Source organism: Trichogramma pretiosum, unplaced genomic scaffold (assembly GCF_000599845.2).
Source record: "Trichogramma pretiosum strain Unisexual culture from Peru unplaced genomic scaffold, Tpre_2.0 scaffold39, whole genome shotgun sequence".
In the NCBI taxonomy this organism is placed as follows: Eukaryota; Metazoa; Arthropoda; class Insecta; order Hymenoptera; family Trichogrammatidae; genus Trichogramma; species Trichogramma pretiosum.
In genome coordinates, this window is record NW_019640828.1 from 1,147,232 (window position 1) to 1,162,127 (window position 14,896).

General features: G+C 39.6%; 1 protein-coding gene and 2 non-coding genes across 5 annotated transcripts in view; 1 reads left to right on the top strand and 2 right to left on the bottom strand.

The window, feature by feature from the left end:
* Window positions 1-14,896, top strand: part of LOC106659613 (receptor-type tyrosine-protein phosphatase kappa) — a 95,602-nt gene that overhangs the window by 26,003 nt on the left and 54,703 nt on the right. Inside the window, exon 3 of one of the 3 annotated variants that reach the window (XM_014382229.2) lies at window positions 4,178-4,192. The exons of the other annotated variants lie outside the window; for them this stretch is intronic. Within the exon in view, the coding sequence (XP_014237715.1) occupies window positions 4,178-4,192 (15 nt within the window). The remainder of the gene's footprint in view (window positions 1-4,177; window positions 4,193-14,896) is intronic. 3 annotated transcript variants of the gene reach the window in all.
* Trnah-gug lies at window positions 7,540-7,611 on the bottom strand. Its single transcript has one exon. It is a non-coding gene; the product is annotated as a tRNA-His (tRNA).
* On the bottom strand, window positions 7,762-7,833 carry Trnah-gug. Its single transcript has one exon. It is a non-coding gene; the product is annotated as a tRNA-His (tRNA).

Consider the following 14,896-nt stretch of genomic DNA (forward strand, 5'->3'; position numbering starts at 1 on the left):
GTCACATCCATGCAGCGCAAGAAAATGTCCCGGGGCTTGCGTTATTTTATCGCGCGCGACTTCGATATTCCACGCGCTGTCTGTGCGCGCACCCCCGCGAGTTTTATCTTAATGTTTCCCTACTTCCTGCCGTATCAATTAAGAAACCAAGTTTTTACTATAGGGTTTAAATTTCAGCAATAATGATTACTGCAAAGAAAAGGAAATTTTTTTACTATCGCATTTTTTTGATCGATTCCACTACTTATGCATGCATCCATTCGACATCTGCTCTCAGTCTCGTCTATACTTTTTTTTTATATATAGAGAAGATAGAGAAGAAGGAGAATAACGAGAGCGCGAGAAATGCGATACGTGTTCCAACTCGTGTAAAAATACCGCGAGTACTCGGCTTTTATGTAACGGTACAACATCGCGCACACACATACAGACACAGTGTCAATTTTCCGGAGAGTCTTCTGCTTGAGATGCGCTGCACCGAGTCGCGTTCATATATAGCCCCGGGATGATCGCGCGAGCGCGCGACGCGTATAAAGATAAATGACTTTGGAGCGGTGGAAGGGAATAAAAAAAGAAGGTTACGAATTCCGAGGTACTTTTATATACGGAGTTTAGTTTTTCGAGATATCATCGCGCGCCCGCGGAGCGTATAAATATTGTCCGTTATCACGTGGAATTTCTTGCCCGTTAATTTACAAACTTTTTCGCGCGGCGAGTCGGCGTGAATCATAGAGCAGCTGAGAAGCTTTTTCAACAAGTTACACAGGATGCCTGTGATGAGGGTTAATTTATGCTCGGAACTATTTCTTGATATTTTTTCGCGTTCATCGGACTGATAAGACACCGTTCTGTGCGTCGTTAGATAAACAAAACTTTGAAATCAGAAATTGAAATTATAAAGTAAACGATACTGAATTATATTTGAGATGCTTTAGCATAAATTCATCGATGAAAATGAATATATAATTACTGATTTTTTCATAAAAAATACAATCACACAGATTATTTTTAATGTAAAAATAAACATAGAAAATATTTTAATGTAACTGATTTATTTTTGAAAAAAATTATGGGAACTCGATCATAATTAAAGTCAGAATCCACCACTAGATGGCTAGTATCTTTATCTGTGAATCCGCAAGTGGCAAAGACAATATAATTGTATAAGTCAAAGCACATTCTTGAAACAGACAGTCTTTACTATCAACATTAATTCTATGTAATTTTTTTGAAAAAATCTTGTTTCTGGGGCTGATTTAATCATTATTTCATAAATGCTTCTATCATGAACCTTTATGAAATTTAAGAACTCGCATGAAAATTTTTCATATTTTCACTTCACGATTCTTTAAACTTTGAGCGGGCGAATCCTTCATCATTAGGTGCTTCATCATATCTAAATTATTTTAGTTAAAATTTTAGAGCGTAAATCGTATTCGAACTACCTCGTCATAATACTCAATGCAGTCGATTCTTCTCAATACTTGATCAGGCACCAGAGACGCCATTTCAACGCCAAAAACCACAAAACACCAGTAAACCTCGCGAATCTTTCATCTTACACTAATACGAAGAAAGCTCCTTTGATCGCGCTGAACGATAAAATAACGAATTTTCTCGACTTCTCTCGCGCGCGCGTGTGCTTTTGCTCTGCCCGCAAACAAAGACTTTTCGGGGCAAAAGCGCCTTTTTCTTAATTAAAGCTTTAAACCGAGTTAACGCTTTACACGCGTGTCTTCTTTGATAATGTTACGTATACACGCCCACGTTCGCGAAACGCACCTGCCACCGTTTGTGGCTACGTTCCCATTATAATTATCTCTATCTCTCTCTCTCTCTCTCTCGCACGTGCTAAGCAAGCAGTTTCCCGAGGATTTGCAACGATTTGCACCGAGAGGAATATCCCCTTTTTGTTTCGCGACTTTACACGCGAGATAATGAAGAAAAAAAGGAGGGGAGAATGTGGAATTACTTTGCATCAAGGTTAAAAAGAGGATCCGTGCCCGAGAGCAAACCCGTTCGAACGTGAATTAAACGATTACGCGTTGCGCGCGCGATTCGAGATAAGCGCGATATTTACAACGCGAGCGGGTATACGGTTCGTAATTTCCACGAGTTCATGCATTGTGATATTTTAAATATCCTTAAAAATCACATTTAAAAATTTTAAATCGTTGAGCCGCTGGCTTTTGGAATATTTAAAAACTAAAGTCCATTCGTAAGAGATAAATTTATCTATTAATGCTTTATGCCTCGCGGAAGATCAAAAAGATATTCGTTTCTATAAGAGCAATGACAATTATATATATGTAATCGCGCGATCTCGGCGCGGAAAAAAAGAAGCAAAAAATGATAAAATCTTTGCCAGAAAAATGGCCGACGGATGGAGAACTCGGCCAGCAAATTCGTATTTTCAGAGAGCGAGAAATATATTACTACCATTCATCAATATCGAATCTTTTTTACCCTCCTCCAGCTGCCTCAAATCGAATATTCGTCATTTTCAAAAGATTCCGCATTATTTGACGATCCGTCGCGCGGATAATGCATCTTTCTCTCTCTCTCTCTCTCTCTCTCTCTCTGGCGCTCGTAACAAGAAAAAAATGTGTTTCTGAATAATTGTATCTGTACGGCTGTGTGCGCCATTCGCTATCTCGTAAAACGAGGGTGCAAAAAAAAAAAAAATACCACCGCTATATACTTGACAAAGTGTCTCTTGAGAAATCACGGCCGGGAGGGCTCGGTATTTCACACGCCTCGTTGCGATCGGCGGCGACGGCGGCTATTTTTCTCGAGGGCTAAGATGGAAACGATTTTTTTTTTTCGTCCTCGCAGTCTCTCGTCCAGAAAATTTACCACGCCTAGCGCAGCAACGACGGTAAAACCTTCTTCTTCTTTTTTTTCAATTTTCGATCTTGCCGCGCTTTCGTTCGTTAACGTCGCGAGTCCCGGAAGTTGTTTCGAAACAGTAATTTGTTCTATTTAATTTGCGTCCGATACTCGTGATTAAAGTCGACGTCGACTATAATTTAGTTGCTTAATTGAAAGTCTACCTGAATTTTATTCAATTTACACAGCGTGTCGCCTTGTGAAAAAAATAAAAAAATAAGAACTCTTTCGCGAAAAATTGTAAGAGACTCGGTTCTTTTTCCGAGAAAAAGAGGTGAAAAAAAAAAAACAAAACGCAAAGATGCAAGCGTAAGAACGAGCGTCGAGTCGTGCGGGGCGCGTTCATTAAAAATGTATACCCATTGATTTTCCTCTTTAGCTTCGATGTCGCCGCTCGAGGTGGCTGACCTGTTATGCCGTTCGACTACTGCTGTTGCTGCTGCTGCTGCGGCCGCTGCAGCACGACCTTCTCACGTGTGCGTCCGTCGCGTACATCTGTTTTTTCCCGCCCTCTAAGCCCTCCCCTCCAGCCCTCTCTTTTTTTTTACTTTTACCGAATTGTTCTCGAGCTCGCATGCGTTACACACCTCTTTGGGATTTACGATGAATACTTGTCGTTTTGTATTACATCGCGAAAGCGTCGGATTTTCATAGTATTGAAAAGTTTCGAAAAATATTACCAACGTCATGCGAATTAAATTGAAAAATGCGAGCCTCGCGCGACTTCGAGTGTTCGACAATTTTTCAACGCAGCTACGCTAGCAACGTTGTTTTATCTAATTGGATTTCGTATATAGTATGGAACGCGGAGTGTGATCCCTTTGTAAAAACCCTTTTAGTTTAATTCGGAGTTGCAACATTTGAATAATCCTTTTTCGCAGAAAGAGAGACGCAGTCCTTTTCATCCGCGCGGATGTCTATCGATTCTCTCTCGGCAGCTGTGTGTTTCGTTGCTATATATGCTGCGTGCGACAATTTTGAATGAAAGTCATGGGGTATATAGTAGCGGTAGCAGCAGAGTTGAGCTTGTTTTGCTACGAGCTATATACGCACACACACAAAGGAATATCAGGTTGCCTTTAGCGCGAACTTCATTCCGAGCATTATTCGATAGAGAAAAAATTTTTTCAACTCCCTGTATACCACGTATAGCGTAGAATTTTACATACATATATACGAATTGCGAAAATAATTAGAAAAAATTTCGTTAGAGATAACTAAAACTATGTGTGCAAAAATTTACCATTCTGTATTTTTCATCGATATTTGTTTACTTTTTCTCTTCCAGATAAATACAGAAACGGTGAGTTCGAATGCGAGACCCTCGAGTTTGTATTTGAGTAAATTGCGTTGCGGAAGAGCATTTCGATGTTGATATCGAGCAAAAACGCGCAATTTTTATGAAAAAAAAGAAATAAGGTTGGCCATAAATTTTCTAATCCGTGTGCGTTTGTGTAAACTAAAAAAGATAGTTCTGTAGGTTCGTTTTTTTTCTGTTTTTACGTGTGACACTAACAACCAATGCATCAGGTTATTTATTTCCATTTTTAAATCATTACGTAGTTCGTAATCATCATTAACAGTGGTTTCGATTCGAATAGCATCATCGACATAGATATTAATTCTTAGAATTCATTATAGGTGTGTTTTGTTGAAATTAATTTAGTTGAATAATAATTATGAAATGTAATACGTACAGGTAAGTCGTGTGAAATGATAGGTAAAATTATAAAGATTACTTAGCATTAGCGAACATTGCAATAGTGCACTTTTAGATAGCAATTCTAGAAATTTAGGGTCTGTCAAAAATAGTCAACTATATGTACTCTTTATAATAAACATGCTTGTAATTATCGGTAAGTACTTGTTTCAAACTTATTTCTCTGCGTTACTCGCAGCGAAAGTTAATTTCAATGGTAATTTCGGTAGATAATTTTTTTTCGTAAATACTACCATTTCGCGTATACAAATGTCTAATTAACATCGTTAATTAGCCGGATTTGATGAGCCTCATCATTAACGGTGCGCGCGCGCGCAGTGTAAGACAATTTCACTCTTGCGTGCGAGAACGAGAAATCCTTTCTCTCTCTTAATTTGTTTTTCGTCCTCAAAAAACATTTGCATGTAAATCAAGTTTGCGAGATCCCTTACCGTCGACGCGACGCAACATCAAAAGTTAACTTTTGTGCACAAAAAATTGTCCATAAAAAATTTCGTAATGTATCTTCATAATCCGTAAGGAGGACTAAAAAAATTAATTCATGCTCACACGAAAGAAAATCAGTTGTCTCCGACGTCAGACTTGACAAATCTATATCCTCCTCTTTCTAACGGCGCCGCGCTCGACTCCCTTTTTAGCGTTAAAAGAGAGAAGTGCCGAAAAAAAAAAGAAAGAAGAAAAAAACCACCCAGAAAGTTCGATTGAAGACCCGCTCGGTACATACGTATACATCTACCTACCTGTATATATGTACCGCAAGCCGAGTGGTGTACCGCAAAGCTCAAATCGCTACATACAAACACACGCATATAAAGGAAATGGATTTCGCAGCTCGATATATATATCTTCTCTATCTATCTCGACTCGATGAATAGAGCGCGTAGCAAGGATGTGTGTGTGTGTTTCTATGTGCAAAGTAAGCTTTAGTCCAAAGCGGCCAGCAAGTATGCATACAAAGAAACAATTTGACCGATAATTGCTGGCCATAGTTCGATCGTCAAATTTTCGTATAATTAATTCGTAGCCTATGAGAAGAAAATGCCCCTCGATTTTCTGGACGCATCCTTCGATTGATACACTGCACAGCATGGCACACGCACACACAAACGGATGAATTAATGCGCGAACGGAAAATTATCAACATCAAACGAAATTCCCTCCCTCACCCCCCGCGCACGAGTTCCATTATTATAATAATCGTATCAGCCGCTGCTGCTGCGCGTTTATAATATGCAGCGCGCGCACGTGTATCGAAAAAAAAAAAGAAAAAAAAAATAGCGACGAATTTCGCGCGAGAGCACTTAGCAAATTGCTCTCACTCCCTCGCCTTTAGCGCATCATCGACGTTCTTTGCCAAACGCACACCTACTACGTATAGAATATATATATATATATATATATATATATATATATATGTATGTAATTAATTTCGCATGGATGCGCGCGCACATATATGAGCTTTGGAAAAGCTCCGGCTCTACATAGCGCATCGAGTGAAAACGATTTATCACGCGCGTATAGCGCGCGACTGTCCTTGCACGTGAAAATTATATTTATTTTTTATGAAAATTAAAATATCACGCGATACACGTATAGTTCACGCTGTACGCGAGTTTTATCTTAACAAGCTTAGTGTGGGAGGAGGGTTAATACGTTCTTTGAACCCAGCCCCAGCGACGTCTCTATGCGGTTTTTGACCCTGCGATCGTCCTGGAATATGACCCCTCTTGTTGCTTACGTGTTTTCCAAAAAGGAGTTGACGCGCGTACTTTCGAGGAGCGCATACAACATTGTATTCCTTTTTTCGACTTGTGTGACACTTGACGTGATTTTTTTCTATCTAAACAACAGACAATTTTGCACGATCGTACGCGCTAATCGTTTCGATTTCAACAATGTGTATTTCAATTGATAGTTAAAAATCATGTAATTAATTTTTGAACTATTGGAAACTTTTTGATGCATTTATAGTTTTTGAAAAAGAAAGATTTTAGTTTGTCTAAATACTTATCTGAATTTATTGAAGTCATTGATATCGATGATTTGAGATTATTGGTCGACAAACGCATCAACGATTCCCTCGTCCAATTCTGGAAAAATCCTTGCCGAATTTCCATTGGATACCACACCAACTCGTCGGATCTGTCGTAATCTTTTGCAGCGACGAGTTGCACGGGAATTATTCCCTCTTTATTAGCTCTATTCGCTGCCAGCGGTAGGGCTGCCGTTGACGTCTACCAACATACCTAACACTACATACAGCACAACTGTACCGCGTGTCGCTCTTTCTCTCTCTTACAGTACGTTTTGAAACATGCGCCGCTGCTCCGTGAATAATACGTGAAAACCGGCGCTCCAATGAACTTGTTAAATGGAGGGAAATTAATTTTCAGAGGGAGAGTTTCAGAGAGGGCGGATGAAAAAAAAAATATAGAAAAGTATTCCGAGCGCGCCGTGAGCTTATCTTCGAGGCAAAAAAATGTAAGCGATGTAGAGAGGTAGAGAGAGAGAGAGCAGTTAATAAATGTAAAACCAGCCGAGCTGTCATGGCTTTTTTTCATCGATTTTCACGCGGCGTACATAGTATACATTTACTTAGAAAGATTATCATATTTTGACGTACACGCGGCATTTAATCGGAGTTTGTGCACGGTATACATAATAAAAACGAGAGAGAAAGAAATGCTCATTTGCTAATTTGCCATTTATGTTGATTAATATTTTGCAAATAGGCCCTCTCGCAAGAGAACGATACAGAAAAAAGTATTATCAGTAAGCTGTCGGAAGTGCACTTACAATTATAAAAAAAAATATATATACATTAAAAAAATTCTCTCGAGTCGATGAGAGTTGCCAACGAACGATGAGAAAAATTCTAAAACGAGAAAAAAAAGAAGTCCTCCACCGTGACAACGTTCCCGCGGGAACGTTGCCGTGACCAGGATTCGAACCTGGGTTACTACGGCCACAACGTAGGGTCCTAACCACTAGACGATCACGGCTACTGGAGAAGATACCGGGGAAGCCGAAATTTTTCGACTCAATCGGCCACGTAAAGCGTAGCGTTAAAAGAAACAATTACAGAAATATCAAAGTCAAAAAAACAAAAAAAAAGAAGTCCTCCACCGTGACAACGTTCCACTGGGGAACGTTGCCGTGACCAGGATTCGAACCTGGGTTACTACGGCCACAACGTAGGGTCCTAACCACTAGACGATCACGGCTACTGGAGGAGATACTTTCAATGGCTTAGCTAGTCGATATGAACGCTTTTAGCGCGCGAAACCGGTTTCAATCGTACGTACTTTCACCGAGAGATTATCGATATGCGTACGATTAATGCGAGCGAGCGTAAGAACGAGTTTACGCGACGAAAAAAAAAAAAAAAAAAAATAAGGTAAAACAGTTTTCTGCCCGTTTACGCGATCGCCCGGGCAGCAGGGGGAAGTGGAGGGAGGGGACTGGTTTTGCTCGAAACTATAGCGAGAGCCGTAATTGTATATAATTACGAAATGAATAGGCATGCGCGCGCCGAGGCTTAAAAAAGAAATGAGTTCTCGCGCGCGGCTGTATGTACTACAGTATATATGTAACTTGCCGGAATTACAGAACAAGAAGTGGATCGTTTTTACGATGCTAATGTAAATTGCGCGGTTTAATTTACAGCCTGGATATAGCGGAGAATTTTGACGAATTATACGTTGAGCGTCTTTTTTACTTCGATAATGAGTGAGAGCGGCTTATCTATTTTTCGGTGGCTGCTTATACTTTTCGTTTTTTTTATTTATTCATTATCGTGTCTTCATTGGGTCGGAGTTTGCGGAAATAATTTTTTGAAAATACTAATTATATAAGCACAATACTATCTACAAATTGTCTATTCGTTTGTACGCGTTTGTTTACAATATAAACTGTTAAAAATCCTTCATTTGAACGATGATTAAAAATTAAATCTGACATGAAAATTGTAATAATAATTGATACTGAAAATCACTGTAACAGTACTGATGAATTTTTTATATGTATTAACTTTACAGAAAGTCATCCAAATGCAATCACATACATTATTTTTTAAGCGAAAATGAATGAGATCCAATTAGGTATTTTAGGTAAACATTTTGATTGAAATTGCTAGAAATATGAAAATTAAATTATAATTTCAATGATCTACTACTAGATGGCGAGTACCTATATCACTGTTAATCTGCAACTGACAAAGTAAAAATAATTCTATAAGTCGAAGTATGATCTTAAAAAATTGTATCTATCTATCCAAGTATTTTCTTAAGTAAATCTGCAAGTGGCATGTGAAAATAATTGTATATATACAGTCTTGAAAATCATCACACACGACGACGCCTCTTCAACGAATTGTTCTTGCTCAAAACTCAATAATTTTTTCTTTTCTTTCGTACAATTAAAACTCTCCAATTTCCTTCAAAAAGTCGAGCGAAAAGCTTTCGCGAATCAAAACTCGAAAATCGGGTAAACTCGAGTCCGACGTCTCAGAGAAAGAGAGAGAGAGACAGAGAGGATATAGACTAAGTTCACGCGCGTATAAGTAAGTTTTTTTTTCTCTCTCTCAACGTAAAATCAGCCCCTTCGCCTCTTACTACCAAAAGAAGAGAGAGAGAGAGAAGTAAACCGTCGTTGAAAATTGGGTCAAGCGCCGCGCGAGCGAGCGAAAGAGGAGTTCGGTTCTTGGGAGACAGTGACTTGACGGGCGGCGCGCGCTATTCAATTATGGGTCTGCCGTAGCAGAAAAAGTCGCCGACGTCGTAGTCGTCAAGGAAAGTTCGCGCGCAAGGGTTTATACACACACATACACATATATATATTTACTCAAGCGTCGGAAAACTGCAAAGGAGAAAATTCCTCGAGTATATATAACCAATAGAGGCCCGCGCGACGGCTTCTTTCTACTTTTTTTTTTACATGCATTATAATATACGTACATATTTTTTTCCCGCTTCCAGCCTTTGAGCGACAAAACTCGAGCAAAAAAAAAAAGTAAAAAAAATTATCAGACGAATGATGAACTGCGATACGCTCCGATGATGCATAAGAAATTTAACTACAAGTCTATGAATTTATAGGTCTTTACCGTGCAGCGAGATATATAGATCGTGCGCCCGGGCCGGAAATCGCCCTCCCATCGACCATAAATAAGCGGAAAAATTTTCCACGGCGCTTTATTAATATCGGAATTTATGATTAATTTTTTACACGTTGCAGAAAAAAAAACGTCGATGAATCTCTTGTGTTTATTAAGAGAGAGGAGAGAGAGAGAGAGAGAGAGAGAGAGAGAAAAAAAAAATTGAAAAATACCAGCCCGCTATATGCCCGATAATATACAAGATTTTAAAAAGCTCGCGCGATTCATCATCGAAAAAGAAAAAGTTTGTAGTTCCTCGACATCTGATCTCGTCTGCAGAAATTTCGAGCCCGAAACAATTTCGAAACTTCGTGTTGTGTGACGTTGGATCGATATAGACTTGGAGAAAGAGCAAATCTACTGTAAATTCCATTTCACCCGCGTTGGCCCTTAAGCTTATTAAAGTACGTCCTTTAACGGCGAAGCTGGGGCAGTTGTGCCGCTTGTAACCAATCCCATTATTTCTTGAACACAGTCTCGCACGTGTAACGTCCGCAGTATTGACCTTTTGTTTCTCAATCTCCGTCTTGTAGCTCGCGGTCAATTAACTTCGTATTTGTCAAGTAAGCCAATTAAGCTTCGACAATCTGTTCCTTCTTCTACTTCTTCTCCTTCTTTTTATTATCGTACAACTTCAAAGGAGGACTCGAGTCTCTCGTCGAAGTTAAAAAGAAAATTTACACTCAAAGTTCGCCTCCTTTCAACGAAAATAAATGAAGAGTTGCGAGGCGGCCGTTCCTATCCGGCAAAAATGAGATTCATTCTTTTTCTCGCTCGCGTCGGAAGGAAATTTCGCAGCGTTCGTCCTATCGCGCGAGAGAGAGAGGTGAAATGTAGGGTACGCGCGGTTTAGTCGTAAAGGAAGAGGCAGAGCAGAGCAAAGAGGGATGAGCGAGTTAAGGCAGCTTGTAGTAACAAGCCGAGGTGTGTAGCCTGCTGAATATATATAGAGCTGCGGGCGCGGCGAAACTGACAGCCATCTCTACCTTTATGTATATAGGTACCGCATGAGGCAGCTGAGAAGAAAATAAGCTGCGCTCGTGCCTGCCGATGTTGGTGGTGGTGGTGGTGGTGACCCTTGAACGGCGCTCGTAATATGTAATATAATACAGCGGCTTGATCCGACAAAGATTTTCGTACGATTATATAAAAGTGTATATCGCGAAGCTGGGCTATAAAGACACTCGAATTCATGAAAATTTTTTCGAAGTATAAAAACAAATGGGTGAGCGAGCTAGAGCAAGAAAAGAAAACGGGATGACTATCGATCTTCGGGGGGTGCGAGACGTCTCGGTATTATTACAGCGCCGGAGAAGCTGATCGCGAGTCGTGACTCCGCTGCTGCTGCTGCTGCTGCTGCTGCATCCGGAAATGGAATCCGCGCTCTCGCGCTATCATATACCTACGTGCGTGTAAGAAAAATCCCGTCGTCTTTCGATGTTTTCTCTTATTTCTGCGAGCCAAGCGAACGAACGAAGGTTTTTGGTTTTTCATCCCAACGAATCGCGAGTGAGTTTGATTTTGGCCCCGCTGCACTGCAAAGCTAGGTCGAGGTGGCAGTGATTATTTTAGAGCTCAATGCCGAAATTAAGATGGAGTACCTGGGATATTTCCCCCCCCCCCCCCCCCCCNCCCCCCCCCCGTATTTTTCATGACACTGGTGGTAAATTGTTTACCCCGCTGTACTTATATACAACTATTTTTACTTTGCTACTTGCAGATTTACAGACTTTAAGGTACTCGCCATCCAGCGGTGGAAGCTGGCTTTAATTATATTTTAATTACGCACATTTTTTTTACCAATTTCAATGTTTTAATGTTTAAATTTGAGTAAACGATTAAACTTTTGCTTCCTCGTAGATGTCTGTCTGTGTGTATGTCCGCTGGTATGGGACATGGGCATGGGACATGGACAGCGAGACATGATTAGGCTTGTTTTGAAGGATTTGTGTGTCACAAGAAGCGTCAAATTCTTATTTTAGAATCCATTGAAAAGTTACAAAGTTATGAATTTTTTTATCGTTTTCAAAATGTTTTTTTTTTCTAATAAATAAAGTAATTTTTAGAATTTTTCATTTATCGTGTAAGCAGAGCAGTCAAGCTTTAATTCGAGACCAAAAACGTAGAGATTCACCGAATATTATGAAATTTACAGACTCAAAATGAAAAGTTGTACTCTTGCTTTCTCATACACTTTTCATACCCACTTTTTATTAGCTTAAATTGAAAATTTATAATTAGTTTATCAATAATAATAGTTAAGTTAGTTAATAATAGTTGTGGTCATAAATAAAACGAGCGTTTTTCTATGAGGAAGCTCTTTGTCAATGAATTGGCAGCGGTTTTTTATTCATTTTTGCACAATCAGACGATATCTTAGTTAAAAATTCGTATAACCATATACATATCCGCTCATTATGGACGCACTTCAGGCGTCGTATCGCGCAATTCGAATTTTCGTTACTCTCGTAACGAAAGCAGAAAGCTGCGCGCGAAACGCAAACTCGCACAATCGTTTGCGATACCGTTCGTCAAAATTGCGAAAACTTCTAGCGGCACTCGCGCGAGAGCGGAATAAACAATCCGCGCGCGGAACGAAATTACTCTCGGCGTGCTGCTGCTGCTGCAGCTCGCGGAACGACGATCAAATGGCCCCGCGCAAACGTAAACGGCACGTTTCTCGAGCGCGGATTGCATGTAATATTTAATACGCGTAGGAGGAGTTTTACACGCCGACGCGCGGCAGAAGCCACAGGGCATACAAAAGTAATTACTTAAGGTATTGTCTGTAACGAGGCTCGCTGCGGCTGCGGCGGCGCATTACATTCGAAGGTTGGCAAAGCGCTGTACAAGCTCTCTCTGTCGCGCATCTCGTATGCATTTATTCATCGATCGGAGGAGTTTTCGTGACGCTTTACAGACGTACAGTGATTTTTCGAGAATTCGATCTAGTTTACGAGTGTGCAAACAAAATTATTCTACTCTCTGGTTCAAAAACTTGTTTTCGAGTCTATCGGCAGCGAACTACCTAGAGAACGAAGCAGAAGAAAAATTTCGGTATATCGACAAATTCGATTCAAACATCTTAAATTCAAACTCGTATTGTATAAAAATTAAATTTGAAAAATGTACACATTTTTAAAATCATTCAGAGCTGTTGGAACTTTGTAAATTTTAACGCAAGTTCGCTTAGTGATTAAATTTTAAACAAAAATCAATACATTTAATTTGAATCAATTGATTTTAAATTATCAAATTCAGAAGTGAACCATAAGTAAAAATGTATGGTCCTGTAACCCGTTACTTGATTTTTTTGACCCATTTTTTAATTTTAATGCTTTAAATTAAATTTATTGATTTGAGTGAACTTTCATTATTTATATAAAATTTTGTTCAAGTTTCACTTTTAACGCTGTTTTTTACACGGCTACTCTTGGACTTTAAACGTAGGTTGTATTTTTGCAAGAACGCGTCAGAAATTATATGAAAAGATTCGTTTTTAATTGTGACAAAATTTATGATAATCAAAGGTATCATTTGATTATGAGCTTCTTAATTCCATTAACAGATGGAGTACTACAAACTCGCAAGTGACAATACAACTTCCGATTAGTATAAAAATCGAGATTAGTTTTATTGTATTGACTATTTTTCACTACGAATGTTCATTTCTTATGTACAGTGCATTCGGTTTTCTCTAATTGTATATACTTTTTAAATAATTTTTTAATTCTTTCCTGACCATTAAAGCCGGAAAATCACCGCCACGAAACGCGATCTTAATGGATTAAATCCTATGAATATTTTCACATCCCAAAAGTGATTCTCGCGTCACGATCAAAAGTCTGTGAATTAATTTGTAATTTTGCCCCTTAGACACATTTATTGTCGAAAATATAACATTTACGGCTTTTTGATAATCATCATAAATCTCTCTAATATTGAATGTACGTAATCGAATGCGTAAAAAAAGCACAAGTAACAAATTGAAACTCTGTGATTTGCTCAAATTTGATTTTATTCAAAATTTTTAAAAAATCAATCCCCTCCTTCTCCACGCGCACATCTCGCGGATGACGACTTTCGAACAATCCCGCGCGCAACGAATTCGTTTCGTGCAAAAAGCCACGCGTATATATATACGTACAGCGTGTAACCGCATTCGCAGAAATCAATTGGACCCTAATGACTTTCCAATGACATTCAATTATCAGGCTAGCTGCTGCTGCTGCAAAGCTGACGTACACCAATATTCTCTCTCTCTCTCTTTCTCTCGTTACGAAATTGCGTGCGCGCCACCACCGCAGGTACAGGAGGCACTTACGCGGCTTTAAAAGCGGCGCCGAGATTTTCGCACGCTGCAATTATTATATCGGGCGAATACACAATGGCGTGTGCGCGCAACGAGCAGCGGAGCCGAGAGAGCTCTGAAAATACTTTGAACGTATATGTTTTGAGAATTCGAATGAAATTAATCAGGCGTCGCTTTTCTGCATGTATATAAGCTGTTATATTTCCCGAGACAGCGGCAGTTTATCGCGTGAAAGATTTACGCATATTATTATTTCGGAGGCAGTATACGCCGGCGTAATTGCGAATCAACGCACACACAGCGCGATATCGTAAAGAGGAAAAAATGCGCGATAATTTTTTTTCCCCCACGTATTACGGATATATACCTAGGCGCCGATTTAGGCTCGTAAAATTTAACGCGCCGCGCGCGAGCACCGGGATATTCCGAGTTCCGAGAGAGGGAGTAGTAAGGTGTGAAATAATCTGCCTCTGGATGCTTTCGCGCGCGCGTAGTAAGCTCGAAAGGAACGTGACTGAAGAAAATTTTCTTCTCTCTCGTCGCGTTACATTTTGCATGGACTTTTTTCTCTTTTTTTTTCATCTCGTTTTGAATTATGTACTTATTTTCTCTCTCTCTTTCTCTCTACTTGATGCGAGCAGTGATATATAATGGATTTTGTTTCGAAAGTTTTTGAGCGTCTCGAAAGTTTTTTTTTTAAAGCGAGTTTTTCAAATTCTCGAGGCGGAAAACAGCAAAAATTTGACGCGATGCGTGGGAACGAAAAGTTACGCAGGTCGATGTAGTTTAGGCTATTTTTCATGCAAAATCTCTAGACTGG